General features: G+C 42.9%; 1 protein-coding gene across 1 annotated transcript in view; it reads left to right on the forward strand.

Moving 5' to 3' along the window:
- LOC139661260 (chromodomain-helicase-DNA-binding protein 9-like) overlaps positions 1 to 26,397 on the forward strand; it is a 48,138-nt gene that overhangs the window by 17,467 nt on the left and 4,274 nt on the right. The window contains exons 8-29 of the mRNA XM_071539685.1: positions 812 to 1,007; positions 2,510 to 2,695; positions 7,986 to 8,171; positions 8,679 to 8,789; positions 9,801 to 10,000; positions 10,538 to 10,737; positions 11,425 to 11,584; positions 14,958 to 15,047; positions 16,306 to 16,409; positions 16,834 to 16,951; positions 17,512 to 17,569; positions 17,776 to 17,824; positions 18,479 to 18,737; positions 19,064 to 19,269; positions 19,945 to 20,820; positions 21,210 to 21,373; positions 21,958 to 22,188; positions 23,156 to 23,333; positions 23,811 to 23,959; positions 24,318 to 24,548; positions 25,139 to 25,288; positions 25,975 to 26,079. Coding sequence (XP_071395786.1) covers positions 812 to 1,007; positions 2,510 to 2,695; positions 7,986 to 8,171; positions 8,679 to 8,789; positions 9,801 to 10,000; positions 10,538 to 10,737; positions 11,425 to 11,584; positions 14,958 to 15,047; positions 16,306 to 16,409; positions 16,834 to 16,951; positions 17,512 to 17,569; positions 17,776 to 17,824; positions 18,479 to 18,737; positions 19,064 to 19,269; positions 19,945 to 20,820; positions 21,210 to 21,373; positions 21,958 to 22,188; positions 23,156 to 23,333; positions 23,811 to 23,959; positions 24,318 to 24,548; positions 25,139 to 25,288; positions 25,975 to 26,079 — 4,207 coding nt within the window. The remainder of the gene's footprint in view (positions 1 to 811; positions 1,008 to 2,509; positions 2,696 to 7,985; positions 8,172 to 8,678; positions 8,790 to 9,800; positions 10,001 to 10,537; positions 10,738 to 11,424; positions 11,585 to 14,957; positions 15,048 to 16,305; positions 16,410 to 16,833; positions 16,952 to 17,511; positions 17,570 to 17,775; positions 17,825 to 18,478; positions 18,738 to 19,063; positions 19,270 to 19,944; positions 20,821 to 21,209; positions 21,374 to 21,957; positions 22,189 to 23,155; positions 23,334 to 23,810; positions 23,960 to 24,317; positions 24,549 to 25,138; positions 25,289 to 25,974; positions 26,080 to 26,397) is intronic.

The raw sequence follows: 26,397 nt of genomic DNA on the forward strand, positions 1-26,397 counted from the left end.
CACCCCAGGGAGGGCGGGGGGGTCGGAGTGTGGGAGGAAGATGAGGAAGGGCTAGGGGAAAGCTAGGAGCATGACCAGTCCTTGAGGGAACAGCGCTATCTTTAAGCAGGAAATTTCAAAGGCCTAGAAGGGAAGGAAAATAATACTGGAGGATTGGATGAATATTGTGTTAAAGGCCCACTCCATAATTGCAGTATAGCTCCCTCTCTTGTAACCCTGTCTCCCCACTCAGTGGGTATGGAAAATGGATGGAGGGATGGATTGCCTGAGCTTTTGATACAGTATGTGACAGCCAAACATTAGTCATTAGACATTTGATTATTTTGGGGCTGTGAAACGTTTCTTTACATTTGGAATATGTGTAAACGCTGGTGTACGACAGACCAGAATTTGAGTTATGATGGTCATAAAAAGCTTATTTTCCACCTAACTCTGAATCCAACTCTTCAAGAAAATGTGAATATACCCAAAATTTAAATGTTTAAATAAATTCCAAATTTTATCTTCAGTAATTATTAGCTTTTATAAGTTCCAAGGTCCAGACTGTAGTTTTATGAAGCAATATATTTCTTTAACTCATAATACAGTAAACCTAGCCTGTTGTGTATGTGTATCTGATGTGTTTTTGTTTGATATGTATATGTTATACTGCAAGCTTTTTATTCAGTCTCTCGTATATGAATCGTTGTACATTCTGAAATGTTTTTGTGCCTCAAGCTTATTGTTCAGTGTCTTACAGATATGCCACTATGTATGTTTTGATATGTTATTGTGCTGCATAGTTACAATTGTACATTCTTTTGTGTTGCAGGTACCTGTATGAGCGGATAGATGGGCGTGTGCGGGGGAATCTGCGGCAGGCAGCCATCGACCGCTTCAGCAAGCCCGACTCGGACCGCTTTGTTTTCCTTCTGTGTACAAGGGCTGGCGGCCTGGGAATCAACCTCACAGCAGCAGACACCTGCATCATCTTTGACTCCGACTGGAACCCTCAGAACGACCTGCAGGTAGGACATACACACACACACACACACACACACACACGTAGGGCACACACAATGGGAAGTGTGTGAAGTGTGAAGATGGATTTCTGCTATTATCCCAGAGAACCAGTAACCATGCAACGCCTACCTGGAGCATCTGTGCTACACTACACTTTAGCCTGTGTCCGCTCCAGAGGCCATGCACAAATGGAGAGCCTTGGCTTGGACATCAGAAACTTTCCTTAGGTTCTTGGCAAGCTTGGTGAATCATTCTCAAGTATATTTGACAATTCTGTTATATCCGTTAATGCATAACTATGTACAAAATAAATCTAGTGTGGCGCAGGTGTCATTTACACTGTTAGCCAATGCTACATGAATGATATATGTATGCTGCACCTAAATGAATGATATTACGCCAACATTACACCTATGCTACATGTGTCTAATAGGGCTGTCAGTTTAATCAAAATTAACAAATTCAACTATGAATTGACTGAAATGAGTCAAATTGAACTGAAGTTCAAATATTAACAGACATGGTCTTTCCGTTATTCAGTTTCTTGTGAGATTTTAGTTGGTCTTCTGCTGAATCTTGTTTTTTACTGAGGAGAATCCAAATAGCTTCCAAAAAATCGCTTTGAGTAATCTCCTTTTTGGTTAATTGGGTCAGATCTTACAGGTGTTGGTTTGACACTAGGTAGGCGTTGAACTTTGTTTTGGTTCTCAAGGATTTTATCGGTCATGGGACTTAATAGCAATGACCTGAGCATAGACTGTATGTCAATACATGCACAGTAGCCACCATTCACACTGTAGTTATTACCACACTACTACTATTTCCTTAGATACCATAAGGGAAATAAGCCTTCAGTAGCATTCACACCACAAGCAACTCAATTAATTTCACTCAAGTCAACTCAATTGATTTCTATGGCCAAAAAAACTTGGCAGCAGCTGAACTTATGGGTGACATTTCCCATCAGCAGCCAATCCCTCATAATTGTTGCTATACTGTATGTCTCTCCCTTTGCTGCAAAGGGTGTAGCAGCTGTCTACTACAGCAACCACACTGACTTAGGAGCTTTTGTATGTTATCCTGATATTTTATGTATTTAATGTAAGGTGCTGTTTTATTCATTTTGGTGAAGATGTCTGTATTTTTTGTAGATTAAAAGATTGATTCAATCAATTAACCGGAATAATATTTAAGGAGTTCATTGCCAAAACACTATAGGTCTCTTTTGGGGAAACAAAGATCATTAACTGAAGTTAATTCAGTATCTCTAAAATAGAGACGATCCAATCTGTAAACGTGAAATTAATGTGCCATTCAATGATCAGAGCTACATATTAACATAAACAAAAACTAATATAATTTGTTTTGTTTTATAGCTTTATGCCATCAGTCATTTTGTAAGAGGAGGTGTCACTTGAGTCAAACTTCGGATATCTTGTACAAGAACGAAACCTCTTCATTTGTTCTAGTCTAGGGCATGGAACTCAGTGTTTTCTGCTGTTCACAGGCCCAGGCTCGCTGCCACCGGATCGGTCAGAACAAGGCGGTGAAGGTGTACCGGCTGATCACCAGGAACTCGTACGAGCGGGAGATGTTTGATCGTGCCAGCCTCAAGCTGGGCTTGGACAAGGCAGTGCTGCAGAGCATGAGTGGCCGAGAGAATAGCCTGGGAGGAGGAGGCGCAGGAGGAGGGGTGAGTCTACATGGTCCCTACAGAGTTGACCACACATTTTATGTTGCTGTAGACCCACTGTCAGTTGATATGTCGGGATATTTGTTGTTGTGAAGTATAATCTTCAGCTTTAGAGAGAGATGGCTAGAATTAATGCAGTGTACACCACGTTGTTGTACGACTCATCATCAAAGGATTACAAAAACAAAGATAGAATGGAGACAGCCAGGCATAACATTGGGATGATTGTAGGTTTGCTCTTACTATACGTCTGCCACGCCCACCATGTTCACTTCCAAAACAACTCAACGTCAACTTAGTCAAAAATTCTCATCATGTCATTGGATCAGTGTGGCCACCCCCTTACCCAGCCACTCAGCATATTGAACAGTGGCCAAAATCTTCAAATCCAGGTCTGGCTAGACTAGTATTTTTCCTTCTCACAACCCAGGAAAATCATTTTATCAAGATTATATGATCATTTGAAGCATTCTTGTCTGCAAATAAGGAATAATTTAATAACTGTTTTTAAGATAACTTTTGATAACTTAACATATTGTCCAGAATATCATTTGATTGTTTTTCATTGTGCAATGGTGTAGACTACAATATAATCCTGGGGCAATGAGAAACGGTCAGAAATCCCTTTATTAGCTTTGTTATCAGGAAATGACTGTGTTATCACAGCTTGAATAAGAGAATGCTGTGAAGTGCAAAAGCAATCTGGGACAACAGCAGGTCTAATTAAGTCTCTGCAAACGACTAAAACAGTTGTTTTGAAATGTCTAATACAAAGATTATCAGATGAGCAAATGACCCTGTTTCTTATGCCCACTGACACAAAATTGAGATTGTGATTTTGTTAGAGTTAAAGCGTAAGTTGTGAAAAAAGAGAAACAACTGATGTTTTGAATTTTCTTCTAAATGCTAGAAAGGAGGTTTCAGGTTTGAGTGTAAACGGAAGCAAATTATTAAATTGTGGGTCGTGAATGACATTATTGCACACACACAAACACTGCAGCCGATGACAGGCAACATATGAAAAGAAGTGGCCAAGGAAAGGAAGTTTTCACAAAGAAGCTCACTCTTAAACTTTTCAGTTTAAAGGCAACAGGCCCATTGGTTACAGTGTAACCGACCCTATTAGTGTCTAATCTCTTTGTGAGGGAGTGTGTCAACAGAGTGTGAAGTGTGTAGGTGGATCTTTGGCTGCAGTTGGCGCCTTCTGAGAATTAGCTGAACTCCAAGGAGGCTGAGCTATTAGCAGTTCTCCACATTTGACTGAACACATCGGTGGCATCTGCATGCTAAACTACCAAGGTCAGATACCGGGCTGCTGATCTTAAAATTTTAAACACTCCAACATGTGATCTGGTTCAGCAGTAGTTCACACACTGTGCTCTGTGTGTATGTGTGGGGCAGTGGTGTCCAATCATGTGCCATGGAGGGCCAAGAGTATGCAGGCTTTCCTTCCAACCAAACACTACACCTGATTACACTAATTAGTTGCTGCTCCTCTGCTTGTAGATGTGCTAATCAGTAAAATGAGCTGGGGTAGTGTTTGGTTGGAAAGAAAACCTGCATACGCTTCAGCCTCCATGGCTCATGATTAGACACCGTTGGTGTGGGTCTGTTGAGCAGGCTATTTCTATGAACATTGTTAGGTTTTGTTGTTCTTGATGTCCTTGTCTTGTATGTATGTGTGTTGTTCCATATACAGCAAAGACTTTGCAATGTGTTGACTGCTCAATTCCATTTTATAATATCTTTAGCCTCAGTGGGGGGGGCAGGGGTAGCCTGAAGCTTAGAGAATCTTTGGACCGGCTGGGAAAATTTAGGTGGGGCAAAAGTGAATGATCAACACTACCCCCTCCCTCACTATCTACTGTTGAGGTGCCATTTAGCAAGATGATTAACCCTCAACTGCTTCAGTGATGCTGTTCAGTAGCCAGCAGTAGAAGACTGGTTATACTGGGCAGTTCCCTGTATGAATGTGAATGATCATGCTGTCCAAGGAACCGTCCTGGATAAATAATAATAATAATGATGATATTAATGTAATACTTTATTGATCCCCATAAGATCCTAACAACTATCGCCCTATTTCTAAACTGTCTTGTCTGACTAAAATCTTGGAATCACTCGGTGAATGCATTTCTTTGCAGACACTCTGGGTTGAGCCCCTATCAGTCTGGCTTCAGGGCTAAGCATGCCACTGTTTCTGCCACTTCCGCTTTCGACAATGGACAACAGTGTGCTGCCCTTTTTGCTGACCATACTAAGGCTTTTGACACAGTCCGTCATTCCCTGCTACTACATATATTATTACATATTGGAGTAGATTCTACTGCCTGTAGTTGGTTTCATAATTATCAGTCTGACAGATATCAGTGTGTGAAAGTTAGTGATGTTCAATCAGAGTTCTTGCAGATAACAAAAGGTGTTCCGCAAGGTTCAATCCTTGGTCCTGTTCTGTTCAACATTTATATTAATGATATTGTCAGGTCTTTAAAAGAATGTAATGTCCATCTTTACGCTGATGATGCTATTCTTTATTAGGGGTTCAAGCCCCGAAGGGGCTGAAACCCTCTTGTTTTTGTGCCGGTTTGTTGTTATTATTTTCCTGCCACGTTGGTTCAAATTCCCATGAGTTGTTACATCGCAGAGACATGAAGTTTGGCCCAATGACAGATATTGGTAACCATTACTAGGTCCACAAAAATGAACCCAGTCGGCCTGAAGGTGGCGCTATGATTAAAGGTTTTACGTTAAAAGCCAATCACCACCAAAACTTTTATGTAGCATCTACAGACCTATCTCATTAAAAGTTGTTAAAAGGTTGTTGTTATCTACTGTCGTTTTGAAGATATTAATTTTTTAATTTGAGAGACAGCGTGGCCTGTCAGCTGAATTGTCGTTACTTCATGATCGATTGTCCAATCATCACAAAACTTTGTGAACATGTTCAGATATCATCAATGACCATGTGTGCACAGTTGTTTTATTCTTGAACAGTAGGGGGCACCACCAATGCGAAAAGTTTATATCAAGTAATCGGCTACATGGATTCGTACGAAATTCGGTTTGCACAATCTAGGGTCATGACTCTCGTCGATGCATAAAATTTGGTAATGATTGGGCGTGGCTTATTACAACAAATCTAAATTTCTAGACATTTCACATTCCAAAATTCAAAAAATCTAAATAAATCACCCGTATGTCCTAGAGAGCTGAAATTTATTCAGCACATCCTCTGAATTGTGACAAAAGTTTGCCTCACTGCAACCTATGGTCAATTCAGAAGTCCGTCACTCTATATTTTTCAAAATATGCAAAATCAATTAACATCTATATCTCCACAAGTCTTCATTCATATGCTACCAAAATTGTCACAGACATTCTCTAGATAGTAGATATCAAGTGGTTCAAAGGGTGTTCAGATCGGTCAAACGGTGAGTCCGCAGTGATATTCAATATCTTGCTGTAATTTGTACTGAATGCACAACATTTTCTATTTCGCCAAATGTTTGATCAAACTTCACCAAAATATTTGACAATACACCTGAAACCAGCAGAATGATGTGTGATTTTTTTTTCAGAATTTTATCCCCAACAGTTAAATTGTTGTGAATTTTTTTTTTGTTTTGTGACATCCCTCTCTCTACCTTCTGCTTGTGAGGTTGGTTTGGCTTCCTGGCTCAGGAGCCAGTGGGCAGGGTTGGAGAGGGCGTCAAGAAACTATCTACACCTGGGTAGTTGTGGTTTCCTTGTTAATACCCCAGTTTTGCACATGTGATGTCATTGCCTCAACTTGTGAGAAGGTGTGTGGAAACCATGTCTCCCCAGTGGTGCAGTCAGTAAGTCACCTTCTCTCGGGAGACAAAGGTCCAGGTTTCGATTCCCCAGGTGGCCAAGTCCTACTTGCCAACAATGTAGCAATTCATGCATGTGGTATGTAAATAAATAAATGTAATCAATTTCAATTTACATGTCAGTACCATTCAGAAAAGGCTTGAACCTATATTTGTTTCTCTAACTCTGTACAATTGGCCACAGAAAATCTGCAACATGCCTTTTATGTGCTGCAAAAGGCACTTGTCAGTCAAGACTAAATATATGCTATTCTCCAGAGCCAAAAGGATTGATTACAACAGTCTTCAGATTTACACTATAAATGGTACTCATATCGAGAGAGTTCCTTATTATAAATACCTAGGCATATTGATAAATGACAAATTTACGTTTAAAACTCATGCTGACTACCTTACTAAAATTTACAGTTGAAACTTGGCTACTTGCACAGAAACAAAGCTTTCTTTTCTTTCAATACAAGAAAGAGGCTTGTCGAAGCACTTTTTCTCTCTGTTTTGGATTATGGTGATGTTATTTACAGAAATGCAGCCAACAACTCTTAGGCCCTTGGATGCAGTATACCATTCTGCTCTGAGATTTATTACTGGCGACAGTTAATGATACTCATCACTGTATATTGTATAAAAAAGTTGGCTGGCCCCTCTCTCTGTAAGGAGAGACCAGCATTAGCACTTGTTCATTTGCAAAGCTCTCCTCTCCAAATTGCTGTCCTACCTTACATACACTGGGATACTGGGGCATGCCACACTCACTCACAGGACTGATTAGTGCTCCAGGTTCCTTGAGTTAGTACGGTCTTGGGTAATTTTGTGCCCCTCAGACCTGGAATGACCTACAATGTCTGTTGAAACTCAGCTTGATTGTATCCTTGGGACACTTAGTCAGTGATTCCAACTCTTGTTAGTTTTGATGGTCATTGCTTTGATTGATGCCCTTTTAGTTTCTGTTAACTCTGTTTTCAATAGGAAGGATGATCTGCTTTTAGATGGCATTCTCGTTAAATCTGGATCATTTTAGGCCTTGATTTTAACTCTGGGTAACTCTTGTTTTAAGTTTTGTTTTACCCATTTGTAATCTCTGCAGCATTGAAAAAGAGCACTCCATCCCTCAATGTATTTTCCAAGAACTAAATAAAGATTGAATGAATAAAGAAATTCTCTTTTCTCCTGCCCCCCTTCCACTGGAAGGTCAGAGGTCAGGGTCAGCTACAGATCAGCATCCCTGCAGCTGGTAGGGCTTCAGTGTCTTGCTCAAGCACACGATTGCTGACACAGGGGCTTGAACCTGGGTCCTCAGGTTAAAGAACAGTTGCCCTGCTCCCTACTACGCTACTCTGCTTCTCCTAATCAAAGCTTTTTTTTGTTGTTGTTGTTTTTAATGCCCCTCTTAGCCAGCGATGTAATCTAACTGTCCACTTTCCCCTCTCCTTACCCTCCAGGCGGTGCAGCAGCAGCTGTCTAAAAAGGAGATTGAGGACTTGTTGCGGCGGGGCGCCTATGGGGCCATCATGGATGAGGAGGATGAAGGGGCCAAGTTCTGTGAAGAGGACATCGACCAGATCCTCCAGCGCAGGACAAAGACCATCACCATTGAGTCTGAGGGACGGGGCTCTACCTTTGCTAAGGTTGCTAAAATACACACAAATATGCACACACACACTCACACACGCACACACAATCATAACCCCAGAGAGTGATAGTGGGTTCCAGCACATTCTTGAAAACCAGGAAATTTAAAGACTGATTTTCCGGGCACAGAAGATAGAAGGGGAATTACTTAAATAAATAAAAATATCTTGGAAACATTTGGATGCTCTTGGAAAATCAGAAATGTACAGATACATGAACAGAAATTGGCACTTAGACCAACCCCTCTGCCACATTAAAAATTGTGTTAATCCTTGGATAATTTGATCAATAATGTCTAGAAAGTGATTTAATTGAAAACCTTGTTGCATGCTAATTCCCTGTACACACATGCACACACACAGTCTTACGCTTGTAGTTTGACATCACACAAGCCATTGGCTGTTTTTGATCTGCCGGCCAGGAGAGGCTCTTGTCCCGTTAAGTGGATACAGGGAATGGCAAATGTGATTATGGTTTGACATGATCCTGATGTCTGCTTTCAGGCCAGTTTTGTGGCGTCCGGAAACCGCACAGACATCTCTCTGGATGACCCCAACTTCTGGGACAAGTGGGCCAAAAAGGCTGAGATTGATGTGGACATGGTCAATGGCAGAGTAAGTACTCCACAGTCCATTGTTTTAGTAGAAGTAAGAGTGGTAGTAGTAGTAGTAGTTGTAGAAGTGGCAGTAATTGTAGTTGTACTAGCTGTGGTAGTAGTACAGGTTCTAGTAGTTGTTGATGTAGTAGTAGTACTGACATACAGAAACATACAGTAATTTACAGTGAGTACCAATGCTACTGGGTAGCCTCACTATGACGAAAGCCGCCCAAGTAGTGTAGCCTGGGTTATGTAAAATAATTTAGTTACGTAAGATATGTAGTGATTTTTCAAAAATTTGTTCAAGGCAGCTGTCTATTCTTTCTGAGAAGCAACTTAAGCTATTTACATGTCTGTTTACACAGTGGATTTTCAAATTCAGTTCAATATTGTCCCTAATTGGAAATTTGGCTTACACTACGACATACACTAGACAGAATTTAAATCGGCAGAATGCGGGCACATATATGACAGCAACACTGAACAGCATGAAAGACTCACAAATTAAGTTGAACTGATTGGTTAATTTTAGAATTAGGTGTGTGCAAATAATGGCGAAATGTACAACTAGGGCAAGCAAAAGAGAGAGATCTGCAAAATCTCAGTTAACGTTTTGACATTATTAGTTAGCTAACCTGCCAGCTGGCCTAATTTATCTAGACAACATAATGTTATTGTTAACATGGTACTACTAGCCATGAAGCATAATCTGGTGTGCAAATTAGATGTATCAACACAGTGATAGTTAGCTGGCCAGATGCTGTGGATAGCTAAATAACAAGCTGACATTATCCAAACACCAAACTGGTCAGATGTGTCAGTGGTGAAATCATCAGTTCCCGGTCAAACAGCACAGAAATTAACCATGTCCATTCCATACTGTTGAGATGGCTGAGTCATGAATTTATGCAGTTAGCTACTCTCAGCCATTCTTGCTAAGAGCGATGGACCTCCAGTATGGCTGCCAGAGCACCTGAAAGCCCTTTATTGAACCTGTTGGTTTGTCCTCCTTTCCCTCCCTCTACAGAACAGTTTGGTGATCGACACCCCTCGTGTGAGGAAGCAGACAAGGCCGTTCAGCGCCACCAAGGACGAGTTGGCAGAGCTTTCAGAGGGCGAGAGTGACAGCGATGACACCAAACCCAAGCTCAGGCGAGCCTACGACCGCCTCAACAGCTACGGACGCACAGAGTGCTTCAGAGTAGAGAAGAACCTGCTCGTATACGGGTAAGATGATTACATTACTATTATATAACAGCTAATTTAAGCCAAGCTATGTGATTGGTCAAAGACTCCTTTCAACCGTGCTGATAATTCCCATAGACGACATAAGATGTAACTTTAATTATCCTTGTGGGGAAACTGGGTTGTTGCAGTAGCAAATTGTAATGAGACAGAGCAAGGAAAAAATGAATATGAATAACATTATAACAAATGGGGGTCATAGAAACACATTCCACTTACAACTTCAACACTAGAACATGTTTGTATGAATGAAACGTATGAGAAAAAGTAGAAATTACAGCATTAAGAGGGTGTGCAAAATAACATATATACATTACTGTATATAAACGAGACTGTCAACATGTACATTTTCAGTTGCACTTTGTGTCCTTGTCAGTGTTTAATGGATTAATGGTCAAGTTCATTGAGCTGCTAATGCTAAAAACAGTAAAAGTGCCCACCAAATGGCATACATGAGGAAGTGCTGCTGTCGGCCTCAACCCATTTTTTCTGACCTCGTCCTGCCCCTGTGTTGTCCAGGTGGGGCCGTTGGAAGGATATTCTCAACCATGGGCGTTTTAAGAAGCAGCTGACAGAGCGGGACGTGGAGTCCATCTGCAGGGCCCTGCTGTCCTACTGCCTGGTCCATTACCGTGGAGATGACAAGATCAAAAGCTTCATGTGGGACCTGATCGCCCCCACTGAGGACGGACGCACCAAGGAGCTGCAGAATCACCTGGGTGAGTCTCAGGAATCCTAGGCTGCAATGGCCAGTTTGGTTTTAACGGGCTTCATGACAACGGATCCAGTGGATATCTCAAAATATTATTTGACTATGACTCTGAGTCTGCAGATGTGGTCACAAACAGTGTTGAAGTAGATGGAAAGGTGATGGGGTAGATACACATGGAGAGGCGGGACTAAGCAGGGAAAAAAAAGTTCAACACCCTAGTAGGGTATACATTTGACTATAGAAAAATGTCTGTACTCATGTAGTATGTATTTAATTTGCACAGCAGCAACAGCAACGTACGTGTTTCAGCCCTTGGCCTTCCTCAGTACATTTGGCCCCTGCTTATAGAATCCCATCCAAACTACATATTTTTATACCACTGGTAAACCCTATCTGAAGATCTATTACTTTAGGCATAAATAAAAACAGGCATGAAGGCTGCTATTCAGAATTGAGTTAAGTCCACCAGGATTTAACACCAAAACTTTGGATATCAAGATTCAGACCTCAACATGATTTTTGCTATTAAGTGAAAGAGAGATTGTGAAGAGAGAGACTTTTAACTTTCTAAGAGACTTTAAGTTTCTAAGATTTTCCTGTAAATTATCCACACCTGTTGCTCGAAGCTATCAGCTGCATTTCATATGACCCACGCCACCTAACAATGACTTTTGACCTCTCCTTCTACCACTAGGTTTGTCGACCCCAGTCCCGCGGGGCAGGAAGGGTAAGAAGATGAAGACCCAGTCCAGCACTTTTGACATCCACAAGGCTGAGTGGCTTAGGAAACACAATCCTGAGCACATGCTTCAGGACGACGGCTACAAGAAACACCTCAAACACCACTGCAACAAGTGGGTACTTCCTTATTCCGCTCTGTGCTGCCCTCTGTTTACATCTTACATATAATATTTTAGTATAGAATTTAGCTGATGCTTTCATCCACTGAGTGCCTGAGTGTACTGATGAAAGTCACAGTGTCTAGACAATAGATTAGTTAAATATCCCTGACTACCTAAAATGATGTTAATAGTTGAAAGTTGTTAGGTCATTGTATCCATCGTGGGGGTGTGTGTGTGTGTGTGTGTGTGTTTGTGTCTGTGTTTAAACCTTTATCCTATTATAGCAACTGGCAGGTGGTCATTATTTGCTTCAAGCACAGATTTCATCGCTTTATTTTTAATAGAATGAAGCCTAAGTGTATGAAATTATAATTGTACGTGGCACAAATTTTAACTCTGGCACCTCCACACAACAGTAATTAGGAGGCACTAAAACCTCTATTGGAGCCGACAGTTCACTGATTCATTAACGGCCGTGCATCACATCGAGACCAGCTGACTGATACGAATCTTAATGAGATTTCAACCCAGCTAATGGCCGTCATAGATCTCTTTTATTTACAGACAGGGGAGAGGGGAGGCGGGCGGTTGGGGTGGGGGGAGTGTGTGTGTGGGGGGGCGGATGGGGGGGGGGGGGGGTCGGAGCTATCGAAAAATGGGCTGTCGAGATATAAAGCCAAATAGATGATGGCTGCCTCTTTTTAAAAGGGGGGCTTGTGTCTGTAGGGCTTTGGACACAGCGCTGCAGCTTCCACAGAAAGTTCCCCATTGTTTCCTGGCCCAGTAGTGCTGAAGCCAGGGATTGTCCGATATGTGACACGCCGGCCAAATGGGGACACACACTCAGCAGGCTTTGCTGACCTCTGCATTTTCACTCCATGGGCCTGGAATGTGACCGGGGTGGGGGAGGCGGTGAGCGGGGGGGGGACTGGCTTCCTTAACCGGGCCGTGCATTTAGGACAGAGCGCCTACACGGGTCTGGAAAGTATAGGAAAGCATGGAAAATTATTTTGACGATTTGCAGTGCTTTTAATGTCTGGCAGACCAAAAAAATGGTTGGAAAATGTCTGGAATTGTGAATTGCTTGTCCTTCAGACAGACTGTCTATGTCAGTCAGTAATATTAACCTACAGTAAAGTAAAGGGATGCAACAGCAATTGATAAATCTGTCATGGCTAATTACTAAGGTTTGGAAAACTGGGATTTTCAAAGGGAAACGTAGGGGCTCTAATCAGAAATATTTTGTTGATGGCACCTGTTATGAAAATATGAAGGCGTAGGTTTCTGATGGATTGTTTTCTGTGTGTAAACCACGAGGAATGCCTCTCGTGTCATGCATACTTGCTTATGTGCTTCTGAAAGAATGTGTCCTATCCACTGTGCCGACATCCTCTGCAGCTTGTGTATGAGACCTACCACACACACACACACACACACAGTGGCTTGGAGAGAGAGAGTGATGAAGGGCCGTGCTGACAGGCAGAGGAAGCAGCAGCTGCTCCTGGGCGGGTCCGGTCGGGGGTGGGGGGGTGGGGGGGGTAGAGGGAGGCAGTTCAGCACTTGGACCAGAGCTACAAGTCCAGACTGGTCACGACACACATCCATCATTCTGACAGACAGACCGACCTAGGAGCCCTACAGTTTTTCCTGGTCATGTCACTGAATCGGGGGAAAATTTTGGGCTCATCTATAACAATACTGAGCTGAGTTACAGCATAAGAAAGATGGAATACCTGCTGTGTACCCTATATTTCAGAGCCGCAACCCTTTCAGTGCTGTTGAAAGAGAAGAGCCTCTGTAAGAGAAGGCTCGCCAAGGGAACCAGCCACAAGTCCACAGGCAGTGATTGTTCATAAATGCAATACAAGTATTAGTAAACAGTCACAAATAATCCAGTGAGATAATTGGCCATCTTTTTTTGCTTTCTCCTGTTTTTTATTCTTAATTCTTAAACATGTATACTATCTTGGAGAAAACTTTTCAGACAGTCCATAAACATTGGTTACCATTGTATAAAAGCTGTAATAATTGAGATTATGCACATTAATTTAAAGAAATAATCTGATCCTTTGTGTTGTGATTATGTTTTAACGAAGTGTGATATTTAAAATGTTTGGTTCCAAAAAGCGATATTAGTCCATTTGGATAAAACATTGTTACCTCATGTTCGAGAATTACATCCTCTGAGATGTAACTAGTCTATAAAGAAAAATCTTACGATAGCCATAACATCAACACAGTACTCAATACTGAGTTTTGCTTCCATGCCAGCAATCCATAAAACATCAGCATCACATTTTTCCAACAGCGGACATCACATGGTGGAATTAGACATAATTTTGCGTTCACTGTAGAACATCTGCTACATTAAGCAGAATCTCAAGGCGCACCACAGCTCCCACCACTTCATTCTGCCTCTCCTCAAAGTCTGCTGGCTATGATGTGTGATCATGCGTCACAGAGCTAATGTCTCCCCTGTGAGTCAGCCTCTCTCTACCTCGTCAGCCGAGACTTCACAGCCTTCATCTCCTGCCAGGGCACGACCACTAGATCACTGGAGAGAGACTCTTCTGTGCTCACTCGCTCCACAGAGCCTCGCTTTTCAACTGCTTCCGACTCCCTGTGAGGTCTATACATTCGTGTAGCCTTCAGTGATTCAGTTATCATCGAGGCAACTGATCAGGCATACTGTACATCGGCCTATTGTGATGAGCTGTTATGTACAGCGTGCTTTGCTCTGTGGTGGGGCTGCACATCTAATGATGTATAATCGTACACTTTAGTAGTTTTTAGTTAGTTTACACTTTAGTTAGTCCACAAATAATAATCGGTAATGCTCAATATCATTTGGAATGTATGCTGCTGTTGAAAATAATCAAGATGTTGATATAAGATGTAAAAAAGGGCATTAAAATGATTTTGTTCCTCAGCTCATCAATTATCAGGCCTACCATTTTAGCCACATTCATGCAGCCCGACTTTATAATGCCGTTTTTTCGAAGGAGCACATCCTTATCTGAAAAAGTTAGAACCACAGGAAAGAAATTCTCATGCATGTTGCACAGGTACTCCTTTAACAATCTCAGCAGCGAAGTGTATGTTTAGGAGTGTATGGTAGTGAAATGGTGGCACTGTACAGTACAGGCCTGGTGTGTAAACCATTTTATGCATTTAGCACTGACGCTGAATTAGTGTCACTCATTCACTTTTGTGCATTGTTGCATTGTGGTCAACACATGTTGCGGTGTATGTGTGGGAAAGAGTGTGTGTGTGTGTGCGTGCGTGTGTGTGTGGGTGTGCGTGTGTGTGAAAGCACGCGTTCTGCTCGCTCAGCGTTTGTGCGTGGCCGGGGCTTTGTTGTGACCAGTGGGTTTTCTCTGTGCAGGGTGCTGCTCCGGGTCAGAATGCTCTACTACCTGAAACAAGAGGTGATAGGAAGCCAGTCCCAGCAGGTACTAGACGGCGTGGACTCCAGGTGAGCTGAACTTTGACCTACTCCTCTGCACACAAACTACTTCACCTTGAACATGAGTGCCTGAGAAAAGAATACAAAGCCTTTTTTTCCCCATAGCCTGTATCATTGTGAGGAGTTTTCTACAACTTGATCACGGGAGACTTGGAATCACTTTGTGCAACAAATACAATAAATCTACAGGAATTGGTGGCATTGGTGCAAGGAGACATTTCAACAGCTAACATAGTAACGCAAGACACACGATAGACAGTAGACCACATCAACATATCACTCTAGCTAATATAATTGTAGGATTTCTGAACAGCTTAGAAAACAGAATAGCTGGATTCATCTAGTTGATAAACCTAGACGATTGGATGGATTTATTTGTGGTTTTCCCCCAGAAACTCAAATACAACAGTATAGACATAACACATAGATACAATTTACATGTCAAGGTGAAATAGCTGCCTGATAGGTTTTTCTTGCAAAGCCACTCATTCTCATTTGTCTCATATGTAAAGAAAATGTTTGAAACGGTGAGCATGGGCACATATGGTAGCAACCTGTTGAAGGAAGAAACAGCTGATTGGCCAAAGGAATAGGACAGCTGTAGAGCACCACCTGCTGGCCAAAGATGGACCTGTTGTTCCCCCATTCCCTACATTATATTGCTACTGGATAACATTAATTTAGTATTAATGTTTTGTTATGCCTACAAATCGTTGTGTTCAGTTTTTGTTCTCATGAGAACACCAGAAGGAATTGAAACATTGAGGCTTTAAGTGTCCTGGTTGTGTCCTATCCTCAGTGCATTCTCCCAAGGCAGCGGCACACAGGGCCAGTTTTTGGCCAACGGGGTCCCAGGAGTTGGCTCAGTATTGCTGCTGTAACTGTAGTGTTTCTCAATCCTGGTCCTCGGGATCCAGAATGCTACTGGTTTTCTGTCCTACCTGGTAAATAATTGCATTTCCCTGGCATCCCAGGTGTAACATAGTTCCTGATTTGATGGCTTGAATTAAAACCAGCAGGGTTCTGGGTCCCGAGGACCAGGATTGAAATCTGCTGCTGTAACCACAAATCTTACCAGGAAACATTTGAATAGGTTTACTACATTGTCCCAAATGTTGTCTAGTGAATCACCACTCTCACATCATATAACATGCTCTATCAGAGAAGCTGGGTGTAAACCTAAACTGGGTTTACAACCCTAGGATCTCAGTGCTTTATGAAGTCTATAGATGTTCCTCCTCTGACCACATCTCCTCCTCCTCCTCAGTGAGATCAAGATCTGGGTGCCAGAGCCGGACCATTCGGAGCTACCAGCCCTGTGGTGGGATGCCATCTCTGACAAGTGTCTGCTGCTGGGCATCTACAAGCATGGTGAGTCACCCCTACTCCTACTGTGACTGGCTTCGTATAACAAATTATATAAGAATAAATTATATTGCAGATCGCTTTACAATATGTCCATTTTAGGGGGAAAAGTCATTACCCAAAGTTAATCATTCAGTAACTCTAAAGGGTAGATGATGTCACCAGCTATTATAAAAAGTACCATCACTTATTCTAATTTTCTGATACCAATAATTTTGGTGTCACATTTTTCAAATTAGGCATTTTATTTTATTATTATTATTTTTTTTTAATTTAATTTTATCATAGCTCTCTGTGGCATACTGGTGTTCCATAGATATGAAGTGGTTGTGGGAAACCACCAGCTTGTGCATATGTTCCATATCTAAGAGTTTCCATGCATTATCCTTTACCGACTTTGGTGTTTGCTTATCCTCCCGTGCCCTTACAGGTTATGAGAAGTACAACACTATCCGTGCAGATCCTGCCCTGTGCTTCCTAGAGCGTGTGGGACGGCCGGATGAGAAGGCCATCGCTGCCGAACAGAGAGCCAATGATTTCATGGATGGGTGGGTACATCACAGCAGTCCTGGCAAACAGTAGTTGCAGATCATTTTTGGCACTTGTTTTATCCTGCTTGGGGGTGTTTACAAATGGTTTCAAAAAGTTGTTGACCACAAAAAATTATACAAAGTTGATTTTCAAATTCTGTGGTTCTCTTAACTTTCTGGTACTCATAATATTGTCCTAGGTGGCAAAACCCACACATCTGAAACGTAAATGCACAAGCCATTTGGGGGTTTTTTTGTACTAAAAGTTAACTATTTGATTTAGGTCTGACATACACCATGGCTAACCATTTCTGCTATGCAATATATAGTTTGTTGTAATTTTTCATAACATTCATAACCCTGGCAGTTATTAGGTAAGGCATCCTGCTTGTAAAGGAAGTAACCCGTTCAATAATGTTTCCTTCCTTATTCACAATCAGCCAGATTTTTTCAATTGCACTTAGCAAACACAGAGCACTTTCCTGTGTGAGGCAGTTGTTGAAAGTGAGTGGGTGTATTGCACTGCCAGTCACTCTGTTTGGCCTCTACTGAGTGGCACTTGTTATCTGTGTGTGCAGGGATGTGGACGACCCAGAATACAAGCCTGCCCCAGCCTTGCTGAAGGACGATATGGAGGTAAGGCTGTAGGACATGGAGGGGCACATTGCCTTCCAAGTCCTCTGTCTGACTGAGTTAGTAAATGAATCCCTGTTTATGGGTACAAATATTTGGGCTAGATTGTGATTTGCTATAGGATCCATCACAGTCTGACACTCATCTTGTTTGTTTAGTACAATGTATTGGCCTTGTCCTTCCATAAACACACATTGTCTCTTGTGCAGGATGACGCCTCTTCTCCTGGAGACTTGGTAGTGACTGACAACGCTGGAGGTCAGTATTAGACTCCTGTAATCCACAGGGGATTATCATCATTATCATGAATTTAAATACAGGCTTCCCGCAGACATGGAAAGTCGGACAAGTCATGGAATTTGAGAGATGTTTATTGAGGCCTGAAAAAGTTATAGAAAATTACACGTATGCCTGTTAACAAAATGGGACAAGACTTTACCTTATTTATACCATATTTTATTAATAATTAATTATTAACATCAGGCTAACGTGTTGCAGCATATAAGCCTTCATCAAAGCATCATACACATGGCACCTAGCCAAGTAAAATGACCCAAAACTTGTTCAGAAATTCCACAGAAAGTTGTTTATAATCTTTTGCTTACCTAGTCAAGTGTATAATGTCAAGCTTGGCTGCAAGCTTGGTTACATTTGCAGTAATATTAACTAAAATAACATTCCCTGAAAATTCTAATAAGCCAAGTTCTTCATATTTGCCATTTCAACATCAAATTCTAACAGTTGAACATAGACACTGACAAATCTTGGTCATAGTAGTTCTGTTATTTGTCATGCAATAGTTACGGAAAAGTCAAGGATTTGAATTAGCAGAAATGTGTAGGAACCCTGTAAATGTTCTGTTATTTTCACATATTTGAATGCCGTATGTACTGTATATTTACTCTCATCCAGACGCGGCTCCAGCGATGGAAGGCGACACTTCCTACTGGCCCTCTCCCTCTGTGCTGACAGCCAGGCTGAGGCGTCTGATCACGGCCTCCCAGCGCTTCACCAAGAGCCGGCAGATCCTGCACATCCACCAGACCCAGACCCAGGCCCAGACTCAGTCCCAGCAGCCCATGATGCTGGCCGCACCGCTCTGCCCACTGCCCCCCACCCTCAACGACACCCTCAACCCCAAGATGGCTGCCAAGATTGAACGCCAGCAGAGGTGAGACCGCAGATCAGATGGACGATTGGTTGAGGATTAAATGGATCTAATTCCAATTAATAATTCTGGGGAAGAAAATATATCATGCAGTGTCTGAAAATACATTTTTGGCTCACCCGCTCAACCACCATACTGTCTGTAATGGGATTCAAAGCTTCAACAAATATGCAGGCATCTTAACCAACCCGCCAACATATCATGGCATACTTAAACTTAGCAGAGCTTACTTGTCTCTTCCTATACCAAAAAAATGTATACTCTACAACCATTCCTCAGCACAGATTCAGATGACTTGCTGACCCCTATATCTGTTCCACTCTCCACAGATGGACCAGGCGAGAGGAGGCCGACTTCTACCGGGTCGTCTCCACTTTCGGTGTGGTTTTTGACCCAAGCCTCGGCCGTTTCGACTGGACCAAGTTCAGGGCCATGGCTCGGCTTCACAAGAAGACTGACGAGAGCCTGCAGAAGTACCTGTGGTCTTTCACCGCCATGTGCCGAAGGGTGTGTCGTCTGCCACCCAAAGAAGGAGGTCAGAGGTCTACATGCGTGTGCACACACACATACACATACACACACATGTGCAGACAAACCCTACATTTTTATTGAAGACCCTCCACACTGGAGACAACCTCAACATTTTGCTAATAACTTTGTAAAAGTTATCACAATATGCTTTTCTGTTTTCTGTTTCCTTTTACTAACAGAGTTAGATTTTAGTGCTTAGAATGTTAGCTTACTTCTAATATGCTGCTTATTTTAAATAATAGCGTGTTTATATTATGACGCTAATATGATAGCTGGTGTCTTTGAAATGTGTTTAGAAATGTGCTGCTGTCATGTTTACTTTCATTGCGCATTGATATACAGTCACAGAGTAAAATACTCTGTCTCTCACACATACACTCGTCTCAAGTTGATGTCATTAACAATGCTTTAGGCATTTTTCACTGCACTCATTCCTGGCTGTGAATGCTATTATTCTGGAGAGAGGTAGGCAGCTCCTTGGTAAACAAGCTGGCTCAGCAGTATTCTGAGGTAGGGAGGCTGATAAGGTTAATCATTTGTGGAAAGGTAAACAGTGTGATGCTTTAACTCCAGACACAAACAGATCTATGGCTTGTAGCCTACCTGTAGTGCAGCTTTTAATTTGTTTCTCATACTTTCTCTCGTGCCTGCTTCCTTTTCTTTCTGTCTTTTGCTCTAGACTCTGCGGTGGATCCGTCTCTGTCTATCCAGCCCATCACAGAGGAGCGAGCGTCTCGTACCCTCTACAGAGTAGAGCTGCTTCGCCAGGTGAGGGAGCAGGTCCTTCGCCACACGTTGCTGTACGAGCGCCTGCCGCTGTGCCAGATGGGCTCTGACCTTCCCGTCTGGTGGGAGCCCGGCACCCACGACCGCGACCTGCTCATCGGCGCCGCCAAGCACGGCGTCAGTCGCACAGACTACCATATCCTCCGAGACCCTGAGCTCAGCTTCATGGCTGCCCAGCGCAACTACAGCCAAACAAAAACTGCGCAGCAACAGTCCCGCACACCCACGCCGCTCATACACTCTCAGTACCAGGCCACCAGCTCGGTGCTGACTGGGTCTCCACTGCCTACACCCGCCCAGAGGGACACAGAGCCCTCTGGGATTGTGCCCAAAGAGGAGCCAGCCTCAGAGGGAGAGGAGAGCAAGGAGAAGCAGGGGGAGAGTTGGAGCCCTCCTCCAGCGCCGGCTACTCCTACGGGTGTAGAGGAAAAGCCAGTTCCTGAGAAGGGGGAGAGCGAGAAGCGGATGGTGGCGGCACGCACCAAGCCCCTCACGCCCAACTCCTCAGAGAGGAAACCCAAGAAGGCCAGCAAGAGGGGCCGCAGGGAGGCCAAGCGCGGCTCAGAGTCGGACTCAGATGGCTCCTCCTCAAGCTCTTCATCGCGCTCCTCTTCCTCATCGTCATCGTCATCATCTTCCTCTTCACACTCCGGGTCCAGCTCCTCCTCCTCATCATCGTCTTGCTCCTCCGGCTCTTCGTCATCGTCCTCCTCATCATCGTCTTCGTCTGAAGACAGCGAGAGCGAGGGAGAGGAAGGGAAGAAGAAAGGTGAGTGTCCCTGATGTCTTACCTCCTGTTGCTCTGTCAGTAAATCACTTTTTACATCTATTTGTCAAAAACTGTTCTTCAATGTTAGCATTATCAAAACACATATGTGCAGTGCAGGAAACAAACTTTTCTACTTTTCTACTCTCCAAACGTTTTTCTACTCACAGTTACTGCCCTTGGCTTTGTAGGGCAGCATTGTGTTTCCTGTGTAATTTCCAGTGCCAGCAGTGACTGTCATGATCAGTTCACGTATTATGCATATGTTGTAGATGCCGTGTGCACACTCTAGAAATTAATCTAAGATGAAAGTATTCTACTACACACTGAAAGGCATCCGGCTTGTTGCTAATGTTTGTCTCTGGATTTTGTGCATCTTGTCTGGTTGTCAGTGCCTGCAGTGGCAAGTGTGAAGGGCTTCGACGAGGACAGCGTGGCGTCTCTGAGCACTACACAGGATGAAACGCAGGACAGCCACGTGGCCGAGAACGGCATCACCAACTCCTCACATCCCTTCCAGGGAGGGTACATGCTGGCTGCATCCTACTGGCCAAAGGTGAACGACACACATGCAACCTGATCGCCCTCATTGACGCATAATGACAGAAAGGCATGAAAGCATCCAACCACTGAGACCATTATAGAAGTCATTAAACAAAATGAGTCTGGTCAAATGTAATTGGAGACGTTTTGGAAAACACCAGGCTTGGCTGATGTTAGATCTACATTAGGTGCTTTGAATAACAACCCGAGTAATATTTCCTGTTACATAAGTCTCAGGTGATAGCTGTAGCTAACCAAAACAGGTATTCAACAAAAAAGGGAATATTTGAATGTAGATGGTATCAAATAATTGCCTTATTATTTACATTGCACATGATAGAAGTCATGAAAAAGAATGTACACGAAAACCATGTACCCACAGCACTGTGGTTTCGAATTCAGCTCATAACTCTCGTCACATGTTATCCCCTCTCTCTCTCCTTAATTGTTCCTGTCTTTCTCTACAGTACACTATTTAATGAAGCAAAAATGTGTTAAAAATCATCTTGGGGGAGAAAAAAAAAGAGACAAAAATCTAAAATGCCACTGATGCAAACGTTTGAGTTTGTTCTGATCTCCTGTTCTGCCGTTGCGTAGGACCGCGTAATGATCAACCGCCTGGACAGCATCTGCCAGGCGGTGCTGAAGGGGAAGTGGCCCGGGACGCGGCGGGCCTACGAGCCTGGCGGGGCGGTGGCCTCCTTCTACACCACCAAGCTGCTGGACAACGCCAACAGCCTGTGCGAGGACCCCTCTGCTTCGCCGCAGGGGTCAAAGGTGAAGAAGCATGTTGCAGAAAACAAGGAGTTCTCAGTCAAACTCAACGATGTATGTTGATTTTTCGTTTCTCCTCCCCACCCCCCCCACCCCTCCACCCCGCCCCAATCGTAGGACCCTACCGCTTCTGCTACCATGACCGGTGTTAGTTGCGGTGTTCAGCATGTTGCTCTCTTGTTTTTTCCTTTCCTTTGGGTATGATTAGTGGTTTTGACTGCCTGGCAGGAGGAGAGATTAATTTAATAGCAGCCTTCCTCTCTTTTTCCCACACACTCAATTTGAATTGGGCTCTGAGGCTGTGATTACATGAGCAGAAATCACTCACTCATGAGAATATAATAAGAAGGTTCAGTTTGAAGCCTTTCTGGATTGAAGGGGTCTTGCTTCTAATCTGATTGAAATGGAGCCTTTGGCTGTGGGTGTTCCCTGATGTGCCTGTGGGTAGCATGGCTATTAACTTGGCGGGCTTGTCACTTGCTTTGATAAATTTAATTCTTTTGTATTGCTGCAGCTATTTGGTGACAATGATCTTTTCCCTAAATCGTACAATTTCCGCCATCATGGCTCCACTGATTATTACGGCATGTTACCCATAAAATGTGATAACATGATGAATATGCTGATATTCCCTTGACATGGCTTCCCACTACACTCCCACTGCCCTACTAGCCACTACCCACTGTGTGTCCGCCCAGTACTACTAACAAGAAAATACCTGAATACTGTTTTCCTTTTATCATAAAAAATCCTTTCTGATTGATTTTGTATTTGATAAAATAATTCAACAAACCAACCAATATACAGAATTGGAACTATGATGATGACTCTTATTTTCTTTGTCATCCTGGCTGCTTACTTATACACTCAACTTTGGACTTAAAGTCTGAGAAGGCATCAAAAAGTTTAAAACAACTAAACTCTGCCCCTTTTTTAATTTTGTATTTTTGACCTTTGGTTCTATTGTAAATACCCTTATTCCTGCACCTGGCTGACCCCTTGCGTGTCTGTGTGTGAGTAGCAGGAGGGAGGTCTGAAGCTGACCTTCCAGAAGCAGGGTCTCCCTCTGAAGAGGCCCCTGGAGTCGGAGGAGGGCCCCCAGGCCCAGCAGCAGTACTTGGCCCGGCTTCATGAGCTGCAGAGTGCCTCAGACACCGGCCTGGCTGACATCACCAAGCCACAGGGCAGCTTCCAGCATGGTGCGTTCACTTACAATAGGTCTATGAAGACTTGTGCATTTGTGTCGTGGTAGGCCATCCCTGTTTTCCTTTGCTACCACTAGATGGCAGCAAAGCAACATTTTGAAGATGGTTCGACTTTAAAGTGGGAGCTTTAGCTTTAGAATGATATAACTGGTTGAAAGACCCAGTTCATAATTACAGTATGAAAACCATAGCTACATTACTGTCGCCCTACTACCGGCTTCATTTACACGTCATTTATCAGATGGAATTTCTGCATTTTCCTCAGTCTGAAATATATTGTCAGAGCTTTTCATACAAGGACCAACAGCAATGACAGGTTAAGAAAGTCCTAAAAAGTCAAAAAATGAGTATGCCCAAAATTTAGATAGTAAGATAAATCCTAGACTGTATCTTCAAGATTCATACTTTGTCTGTAAATGAGATGTATTTATGGTGCAGTTATTTACAGCTAACGGGCTGGTTCTTCTGCAGTCTCCCCAGGTCTGGCTGGTCAGATGAGGCTGAACGGAGTGCTGGATGGCCAGCCAGTGGTGAAGAGGCGGAGGGGGAGGAGGAAGAACGTGGAGGGGATGGACCTGCTCTTCATGAACAGAAACAGAGCCCCAGCTGTGCCAGATCACGTAAGCAATGATGTCACCTTTAACTTTTTTTTTTGGTTTGGTGGCAACTTTTTTCTCCAACTCAACCCTCATGTACCCCATCTTACCTGTCATACAACAAGGCACTATAGTGCTGTCATTTCAGTAGAATATGCACCTCAAGATAGGTTCATGGTACCCAGAAATCAGAAAAAGCACACAGCTTGAGATTCAAAGTAGGTTTGTTGTTTCTGATTATTTGTATAGTTTGTATAGTCAAATCAATGCGATGGATAGCATAGATGCCCAAAATTATATGTACACCACAGTCCCCTTGGATTACAACAAACTCTCAGTGAATACCCTTTTTCCTCACTGGTCTGCGCCCGTGCATCTCCAGGTGCCCCCAGGGTGGGGTGGCATTGGCCAGGTGGGCATGCCTGTGGCTACGGCAGCAGGCTACAGCCAGGGCCCGAGTCAGAGCCCCATGGACACGGAGAGCAGGGTCCCCGTCATCAACCTCAAAGATGGCACCCGGCTTGCTGGAGACGACGCTCCCAGGAGGAAAGATCTGGACGAGTGGCTGAAAGAGCACCCGGGCTTTGTGGCCGACACAGGGGCTTTCATCCCCGTGAGTCCATTTCCCTTCTGTCCTCCTCCCACTCCTCTTCCCCCTCAGATTTACCTGCCCTGTCTGTGAAAACATAGTGCTGCGGTGCAAATTTTCTGGAGTATTACTGGGGAATTCCACAAAAAAAGAATTTAAGGTTGTTATTCTGCATAAGTAGACACTTGAAGAAGTTTTCCAAGATTTGTTTTTGTTATGTCAGGGGTTCAGTTCTCAGGATCAAAGAAAATTATCAAATTAAATCGAAGATCTTCATTGCCTGAGATAATCTTATGGACAGTACATATATTATACATATATTATACCTCTAGAAAAAAGGAAATGTATGTAAATGTTTAATGCAGGTACAGAACATGTCTGTCAAAAAGTTCAACCATGGGAACACTGTTTGATGATGCAATAGCTGCAATAGATTCTATTTTCCTCTGAGAGCTAATTTCTAAAACTCAAGAAGAAACTCTAGAAGAAAAACTAGCTGAAGTTTAGGAAAATGGCTACTTTTGCAGAATAACAACCGAAAAGTCAATTTTGGCAGAATTTACCTTCAGTTAGCCATTTTTTTCAACATGTGTAATTTTCCATTTTGTGTCCAGGGGGTAAATAAGATGCAAATGCAGTTCCAGTTCCAGGACGGTCGGCCCAAACAGAAGAGGCACCGCTGCAGAAACCCCAACAAGATTGATGTCAACAGCCTGACGGGAGAGGAAAGGGTCCAGATCATCAACAGGAGAAACGCACGCAAGGTGTGTGTGTGTGTGTGTGTGTGTGTGTGTGTGTGTGTGTGTATGTTTGTTTGTGTGTGTATTGTGTGTGTATTGTGTGTGTAGAAAGACAAATAAAGGGTTTCATTCCAAATAGTCACATATTTTAGGAACAAGACGTTTCCCAATATATTTGAAAATCACAGATGATTACACTAATAATTTTACTATTACTTACTAATGGATTTTACTTTCATGCTAACAATCATCTTGTCAGAGTAGCTGTCACATTTTTCAAATGATGGATATATCCTTTTTTCATGAAAATCAAACACTCTACATGCAACAAAAGTGCTTCTGTCATCGAGCAAAATTGAAACAAAATTCAGTGACTGCCATCTCTTCTGTAAACATTGTCAAGTTTCCTTCTGCAACTTTGGAATCATTCCTTGTTGAAAAATAATCCGTAAATTGGTTCTAATGTGATCACAAATTACATTTTCTGTTACTTCTGCCTCTCATAAACAATGGCATAAAGGAAATTACATTTTAATGATTCATTGGTTAGGATGACGGTGCCAAGCATGTATGAAGTGATGACAGAGTTTCTCCATATTGTGAAAGAAATATGTGGATGACATTGACTTTGGTTGTATATTGTCTGTAGTCATTACCTTGCGTTATATTTTCTGTAGTGTGGTTCATGTTGCCTCTAATCCTGTCTGTAGATTGGTGGTGCCTTCGCCCCTCCTCTGAAGGACCTGTGCCGGTTCCTTCAGGAGAACCCCGAGTATGGGGTTCCACCCGAGTGGGCGGATGTGGTCAAACAGTCGGTGAGTCAAATAGTAACACATCTAACTCTGAAACATCAGGTGGGACAAAACTGCCTTTCTTGATCTGACAAGGTTCCTGTGCAGGTTTGAAAACTCTGGAACTCTTGAACCCACTGTCACTGCATGTATTGTTATATATGTCGTTATGAATAATAATCTTAAGCTATGAAGTGTAGTGGCCTTTATGACAGTCATATTATCCCAACCAAAAATAGTATCACCACAACCAAAATCTACAAGCAAATGTAAGGTCTGGAAAAGGTCTGTAATTCTGTTTAGGAGTCCTGATCTTATTGTATTGCAAAGGGAAAAGGCTAA

Source organism: Centroberyx affinis, unplaced genomic scaffold (assembly GCF_046629955.1).
Source record: "Centroberyx affinis isolate AG114_WGS23_722 - 3 ecotype Tasmania unplaced genomic scaffold, CSIRO-AGI_Caff_v1 ptg003490l_1, whole genome shotgun sequence".
Classification (NCBI taxonomy): Eukaryota; Metazoa; Chordata; class Actinopteri; order Beryciformes; family Berycidae; genus Centroberyx; species Centroberyx affinis.